Here is a 7,696-nt window from a genome sequence, read left to right as displayed (position 1 = left end):
TCTCCAGGAATTCCATTCCAGCCCCTCACCACCCTCATCGTAAACCACCTTTTCCTTCTATCTCCTCAGAATCTTCCCTTTTTTTAGTCTAAATCCATAAATCTTGAGCCGGTATCGACTCCCTGGAATTTCTCTGCCTCGAAGGAATAAAAGAGCCTCTTTCAGGAAATAATTCATTTATGCCACGGCTCCTTCCAGCTGAGAGAATCCTTAAACTCCCAATCCCTCCCCTGCCGTAATTTTATTTTCACATTCAACCACTCCGGATAAATCGTCGCTCCGAAAATTTTTTAGGTGGAAAGAGACATCGGAAAGAAGAATATGGAGCATTAAAAATGGATTACATGGTGTCACTTCTGGATTCCTTGCCTGAGCTATTAAATATGTAGGATCCAAATCCCAGATCTGATCTTGATTTCTCCGCAGCTCCGTGGCTTTCCAGGTCTTCTCCAAACTGCTTTTTCCTGGGAAAAATGGGATTTTACCTTGTGTGGAGTTCACCTTGTGGCTTGACAGGGGAACCTCTGCTCGTGTCAGGTCTTTTTTTCCCAACTTTTGTCCTTTTTGGAGCTTTTTCTCCACCACCTTCCCGAGCCATCTGCTGCAGCTGCGAGTTCAGAACTAAAGCGCAGCGAGGTCAGACTTCCCTTTTTTTTTCCCTTTTTGTTTTTTCCCTGAAAAAAAGGCGAATCTGAGGCCAGTCTTGTCTTAAACATCGGGATTGGGACTCTGTGTATGGGAATTACTCATGGGGTCCCCTCCTGGTTATAATGACCCCGTTCAGGTTCTCGGAGCAGCCTTGAAGTGGGAAGATCAGAAACTTTCCGGGGGGGAAAAAAAAGGAATAAAAAGAGAAAACCCCAAGTAACACCACCACCAAAAAAGCAACCCCTTGTTTCCCATCTCCCAACTAATTAAGCTCTTCGGAAAGAGCCAGCTGGCTCCGGCAAAAAACTCCTCTGTGGTTCCTTTCTGTTGCAAAATCCCGGGGGAGGCTGGATCGGGGAGGGCAGCGCCATCACCCACACGGCTCCGGAGGGGAGGGCTCTCTGCCAGGCCCTCTGGAGACTCCGTCTCCTCGGGAAAGGCGTGCGGAGGCTCGCTCTCGGATTTGGGAATCACCCCCAAATTAGACCCTTCGGGTGGATGCGACGTCAACAGAGAGGAAGGAGAAGGTGGCCCTGGAGTGTCCCGAGGAGCCCCGCAGGGATGGTGTGAGATGGCAGATGAAGGAATGATGGGATCTCTCCGTGGAAGGAGGTGGGCGTCGGGTTCGGCGGCACCGGGAAGGGGTTTGGAGTGGTTGTGTTTGGTGGATGGGGTTTTCTCCCTCTTCCCTGGGCTCGGTGACGCTTCGGGAGGAGAAGACTTGGATGATAAAAGGTGGAATCGTGGAACTGTTGAGTGGTTTGGGCTGGAAGGGGGTTTAAAGCTCATGAAATTCTACCCCCCTGCCACTTCCAATCTTCCACAATCCCAGGTTGCTCCAAACCCTGTCCAACCCGGCCTTGGACGCTTCCAGGGATGGGGCAGCCACAGCTTTTCTGGGAATTCCGTTCCAGGGCCTCCCCACTCTCCCAGGGAAGAATTTCCTCTCTAATATCCCACTCCAACCTGTCTTCCCTGGCTTCATGCTGCCCCACAAGCTCCTCGGTGCCACCCTGCAGGTGTGTGAGGCTGTAATTCCCAGGCTTCCCTCTTTGAAGCTGGAAACAGCCTCGGGGAGAGTGGGAATGTCGGAAGGAGGGGACATCCAGAGTCCCTTTTCCTGGGCAGATGCAGCCCTGTCAGCAGTTTTGACAGCGGGGGCTGGCGGGCTCCCGGATGGAGCTTCGCTGCCATCCTGAAATTCCTGCAGAGCACAGTTTTCCTGCTGGTTTTGGTGTTGATTATCCGTTTTCCATGGGTTTTTTTCCTGGTGTTTTGATTAGGATCACGGTTCGGGGGAATTCGTGCTTGAAGTGAGGCAGAAGAATGTCAAATATTCCTTCATGTTTAATGCTTCCCGTTAAACGCTCGCGCCCGTGTGGTCAACTCCCAAATACACCCGGGATTGACGGCACGGGCAGATTTCGGGAATGGTTAAGGATTATTGGGAACAAGCACTCCCTGGAAGGGGGACAGCCTTGCCCTTTATCCAAGCCCTTTTCCATGCAATCGCAGCGAATGAGGATGGAAAAGGGCTCGGAGAAACATTGAAGGCTCTGTTCCCATCCCGGCGGATGCGGTCAAGGGCCACAGTCTGTATGGAATTATCCCAGAGGCGACGGGATCCTCTGGAAAAGGCTACAAAACTCCAGCACCCAGGGCTGCCCCAGGTCCTTTTATTGCTAAATCTGCTCTATCCTAATTTATTCTAATGAGGGGAGCTCTCATCCCGTCCCTGAGCTCTTCCATGGGGGGCCAAGCATGTGTCACCGTCTGGAATCCTTTTCTTGGGATAGGGAATGTTTTCCTGGTGAGCTGGGACCAGGGGAATGAGCTGGAGGGGTTTTTTTGTGCTCTTAATTTGAGAGTCGACGGCTTTTTTGTGCTCTAATCAAGAGGGTTTTGATGCCGTAATTAAAAACATGGAGTTAATGGGTGTTCTGCGGGATGTAAATTCGCCGGGAAAATCCGGAGTCGAGAACTTCGGAGACCAAAGCACTTTTTGTCTATTGTAATTAGGGGTGTGGTGCTTCAGGAATATTAATTAGCCCCACGGGGGAGGTTGAGGAGCCAGAAAAATGCTGCCTCCGCCCCTAATTCCCGGTGGGACTTCAGGAGCTGCCGGATGAGCCAAGCCTGGGAGACAGCGAGGAGCAGGGAGAGTTGGGAAGGGAAGGGTATCCCCCATCCTCCTCCTTTAAAAACAAATAAACAAAGGGAAAAAACCAAACAAATCCAATTTCGGGAGCTGGGTCCGACTTTCTGTGGGAGCTGGGTTTGCCAAAGGAATTTAAATCCATGGGTCCCCCGGGAATTGTGGTTGTTGCTTTCACTGGAATGGCAAATTTGGGATGATTCATAGCAGGGAGAGCTGGAGAGGGACTTTGGACAATGGATGGAGGGACAGGACACAGGGAATGGCTTCCCACTGGGAAAGAGGAGATTTGGGTGGGATAACTGGGAGGGAATTCTTGGCTGGGGAGGGTGGTGAGGGGCTGGAATGGAATTCCCAGGGAAGCTGTGGCTGCCCTGGAAATGTCCAAGTCCAGGTTGGACAGGGCTGGGAGTGACCTGGGATAGTGGGAGGTGTCCCTGCCCATGGCAGGGAGTGGGAATGGGATGATCTTGGAGATCCCTTCCCACCCAAACCATTCCATGATTTTGTGAAATGCCGAAACGAGGGCGGCTCCATCCGTCTGGGGCAGGTGGGCAAATTGGGAATCACTGGGGTGGGAACAGATCTTTGGGATCATCAGGAAAAGATCTTTAAGATCATCAAGTCCAACCCTAAAATCCTTTTATCTTCTCGACCGTGGCCTTACATGGGATTGGAAGACTCCAGCTCTATCCATGGCACGTCTCCAAGGCACCTCATTATCCTTGGGATATCTAAATGACAATCCCAGGGAATCCTGCAAGGGTTTTATTGGGTGCGGGGGATGGATTTGTGGGAATGCAGAAAATGCCGGAGAGCTCGGCCTCCTTCTGATGGAATTTCACCTGGTGTCCCTTGGAAAATGGGGGCAGAGGGTCAAGTTTCGGTGAATTTTTTTTAAAAAATCGGATAATTTACAGCAAATAAATCAAAGATTGGGCTGGGTTGGGACCTCAAGAGATCCAAGGTTTTATGGGAATGGGGTAATTGTGGGAAAAACCCTTCAGACCATCATTTTTTTGGCGAGCCTTGGAAATTAAAGAAACCGGAAAATCTGAATAAAAGCTGATTTTTAGGCCAATAAAAGGGCAAACGGAAAGATCCAGGTGATTGTCCCAGCAGCCTAGGGTTTTTTGGGAAAAAAAAGTGTTGGATGATAGGAAAATATTAATAAATGAGAGGAAAACAGGGTGGGAGAGGTGAGAATGTCCAGCCTGGCGAAGAGAAGGTTCCAGAGAGAGTTCAGTGCCCCTTCCAGGGCCTAAAGGGGCTCCAGGAGAGCTGGAGAGGGACTGGGACAAGGGATGGAGGGACAGGACACAGGGAATGGCTTCCCACTGCCGGAGGGCAGGGATGGATGGGATGTTGGGAAGGAATTCTTGGCTGTGAGGGACTGGGAATGGAATTCCCATCTTTTCCCGAGTTTTCCATTAGCAGCTTCTAAAAGGGAAGAAATCCTTTCCTAAGAAAAGCGGCGGATATTTCTCTTTTTGCCTTAGAGCCAATCCAGGGAATTCCCAAATGCTACACTCTCCAAAAGGTCGGAATAAGAGATGAGTTTGTCACTCGTGGCACCTGTGATCCCCTTTTTGGGATTTTTTTCCTAGGAAATATTCCTTTCCCTGGCAGCTGCTCCCTGTTTTCCTCAGGGACCGGGTTATCCCAGTTTTTCCTCCTGTACCGTCTACGGGGCCAGTGGGGAGCCAAGGGAGGGGACCAGGGGACAGGAGATGTCCCTGGAGTCACCACCATGTCCTCCCTCTGCTTCCTGCTTCCCGTCCTAGATCCAAATTTTGCTCCGACATCTCCCTGATGGCAGTCGGAGCCTCAGCTCCTCTTGGAATGAGTTTATTTATGGAATTGCAGAGGTTGGAAAAGACCTCCCGGGTCATCGAGTCCAACCTGTGACCCAACCCCACCATGGCACCAATTTCCACCTCCAGTCTTTCCGTAAACACCTCCAGGGATGGTGATTCCCATTCCAAGGTCTAATCCAGCTTTCTGTGAGGAAATTCCAGCTAATCTCCAACCTAATCCAGGTTTAGGCCGGGCAGAGGAGGTTGGATGCATCCCAAGGGATGTGGCAAAGCCGGGGGATTATTGGAGGTGTTTGGGAATGGCTTGGCTTTGCATTCCAATGGGAAAAGTGCCCTGGGAACCTCCAGGACTGTGGGTGGAAAACATGGAATCCCATGGAATCAAGAGTTGGTGAGGTTGGAAGGGACCACTGGAGGTCGTCTCGTCCACCCCTCAGGGTCCTCTGGAGCAGGGCTGTGTCCAGACACAATTAAATTTTCCAGGAATACATGGGAATGGGAAGAGCTGTTGGACAGCCTCAAGACACGTTGGGATCCCTTAATAGCTCTATTCTGAGGTCATTAGTGTGGCACTAACGAACAGAATCCCATTAATGAGGAGGAAAAAGAGCCAGGAGTTGGTTCCTGGAAGTTGCACCGAGGATTCCGTGTGTTCTCCCTGTAGCTGCTTCCTCCCCACCTCTGGTTCCAGCTTTGGGATCACGGGAATAAATGATCCCGTTGACCCAACCTTCCTTTACATCTGGGCTCCAAGTCCTGCTCAGCCTGGCCTTGGACACTTCCAGGGATCCAGGGGCAGCCACGGATCCTCTGGAAATTCCATCCCAGCCCCTCATCACCCTCACAGCCAAGAATTCCTTCCCAATATCCCACCTAAATTTCCACTTTTCCACTACGAGGCCATTCCCTGTGTCCTGTCCCTCCATCCCTCATCCCCAGTCCCTCTCCAGCTCTCCTGGAGGCCCTTTAGGCACTGGAAGAGGTTCTGAGGTCTCCATGGATCCTTCCCATCTCCAGGCTGGACATTCCCAGCTCTCCCAGCTTGGCAGCTCCAGCCCTTGGAGCATCTCCGTGGTCTCCTCTGGATCTGCTCCAGCAGCTCCACGTCCTTCTGCTGTCAGCCCCCAGAGCTGGATGTGGAATTCCAGGTGGGAATGAGCATGGCAGAGGGGCAGAATTCCCCCCTTTCCTGCTGGAAAACATTTTCCATCCCCGTTGCCGGCACAGGAGAAACGGGATTGGATAAAATGGAATCCAGAGCACCCCCCCCCTCCCCTTTCCTGTGCTTTCCAAGTATTTCCCTGCCTGACTCAACAAATAAATATCCAGGATTTATGATAATTAATTCCGAACACACCCTGGAATTGCACAGGTGCCTGGAGTGTCTCTCCCTGGGCACTTGGGATTAATTTGGGAAGATTTATTCCGTGCCTGGGCTTGACGTGGAAGCGTTGGGCTTTCCACGCTCAGGTCTTCGGCACATTCCCAGTTTTTTCCTGGAATGCTGAACTGCAGAAAGCAGAGGGAACGAGAGGAAAAAGGGAAGGGATTTGCATGTGGTTGCCTAATGAAGCTGTAGAAAATTAGGGATTAAACAGCACTGGGAGAGCTGGAAGTTTACCAGGGATGAGAGTTCCCATGATCCAAGGGATTCGGAAATTGTTCCCTGGGAGGTTCCCCCTCGAGTGCCTCAAGGGCCTCCAGGAGAGCTGGAGAGGGACTTGGGATAAGGGATGGAGGGACAGGACCCAGGGAATGGCTTCCCACTGGGAAAGGGGAGATTTGGGTGGGATATTGGGAAGGAATTCTTGGCTGTGAGGGTGGTGAGGGGCTGGAATGGAATTCCCAGAGAAGCTGTGGCTGCTCCATCCCTGAAGTGTCCAAGTCCAGTTTGGACGGGGCTTGGAGCACCCTGGGATAGTGGGAGGTGTCCCTGCCCATGGAAAAGGGTGTTGTTGGATCATCTTCCAAGGTCTCTCCCAACCCAAACCATTCCATGACTCCATGAACTTCACCTCCTGGCTGCAGATTTGGGGTTTCGGGCTGGAACAAATAGTCCAAAGAAATGACGGTTCTGGCTGAAAAAATTCAGGAAAGCATCCATAGAATGTGGGGAAAGCAGGGAAGGGATGTGCACTTCCTAGGAATCCTTTGCCAGAGCCTGGAAAAATCCTGCAGGGAAAGGTGCCACAGGGATATAGGGAATTGTTCTCAGCTGAGGGGGAAATCTGGGGCTCGGAGTGTTAAAGTTTAGGATTTTTGCTGGAAAGATCCTTAGGAAATGAAGATTCCAGCCCCGTTCCCTTCTCCACCATGTGATTCCTCATGTCTTCATTTCACATTCCTTCTTTTTTCCTATTTCCTTACTTCTCCAGGGTTTTTTTCCTTGCTTACCGTCCTTAATTCCATGTCTTGTAGCCCAAAAAATCGCCTCGGGACGATGCAGGATCCATTTAGGAACTTTGAAAGTCCTTTCTGGTCCAGCTTCCAGGTGGGAATTCCAGGCTCGCCGGCATGGCACAGCCCTTGCTGTTAGGATTTGGGATTATCCCAATAAAATACGGGAATTTAATGAAGCTGCAAAGATTTCAGCTTAATTTTCCGGCTTGTTTTCCTGTCATTCCCCACCTGACCAACAGCAAAGGAAAGGTGGATTGATGATTTTTACCTCGGATGGGCATCACTTGGGATGCAACCTGAGGAAAACCGGGAAGGGGGGTGTGGAGAAGCTTGGGAATGACTCGGGGAAAGCCAGAATGGATGCTCTGGCAGCTGCCCAAGCCGTCTGTCGGGTGGAGGGAGGGGGAGCTGGCCGACCTCCCCTCCGTGTGCTCCAAGATCCAGATAAAAACCCAGCACCGGCGCGTTTTCCAGACGGATCTGTTCCCGCTGGAAACAGAGCACAGCCGCTCCGTCTGTCCCTGTGCTGGATAAACAAAAAAAGCGGGAATTCATCCGCAGCTTGTTCAGCTCCTTATCCCAAGCAAAAAAAATCTTCGGGATCGCTCCTCCCGTTTTGTCTCCAGGGAATGTTGGGAAGAGTTTCCGGGAGACTGGAGGAGTGCCTCGCATTCCT

General features: G+C 51.3%; 1 protein-coding gene across 1 annotated transcript in view; it reads left to right on the top strand.

Annotated features, from left to right (window-relative positions):
* Positions 1-1,060: 1,060 nt before the first annotated feature.
* ARHGAP39 (Rho GTPase activating protein 39) overlaps positions 1,061-7,696 on the top strand; it is a 63,441-nt gene continuing 56,805 nt past the window's right edge. The window contains exon 1 of the mRNA XM_017738653.1: positions 1,061-1,260. Within this exon, the coding sequence (XP_017594142.1) occupies positions 1,220-1,260 (41 nt within the window). The 5' untranslated portion in view covers positions 1,061-1,219. The remainder of the gene's footprint in view (positions 1,261-7,696) is intronic.

This window comes from Corvus brachyrhynchos, unplaced genomic scaffold (assembly GCF_000691975.1).
Source record: "Corvus brachyrhynchos isolate BGI_N302 unplaced genomic scaffold, ASM69197v1 scaffold437, whole genome shotgun sequence".
Taxonomy (NCBI): Eukaryota; Metazoa; Chordata; class Aves; order Passeriformes; family Corvidae; genus Corvus; species Corvus brachyrhynchos.
Note: the sequence above shows the minus strand (reverse complement) of the source record. Positions and strands in the feature narration are given on the sequence as shown.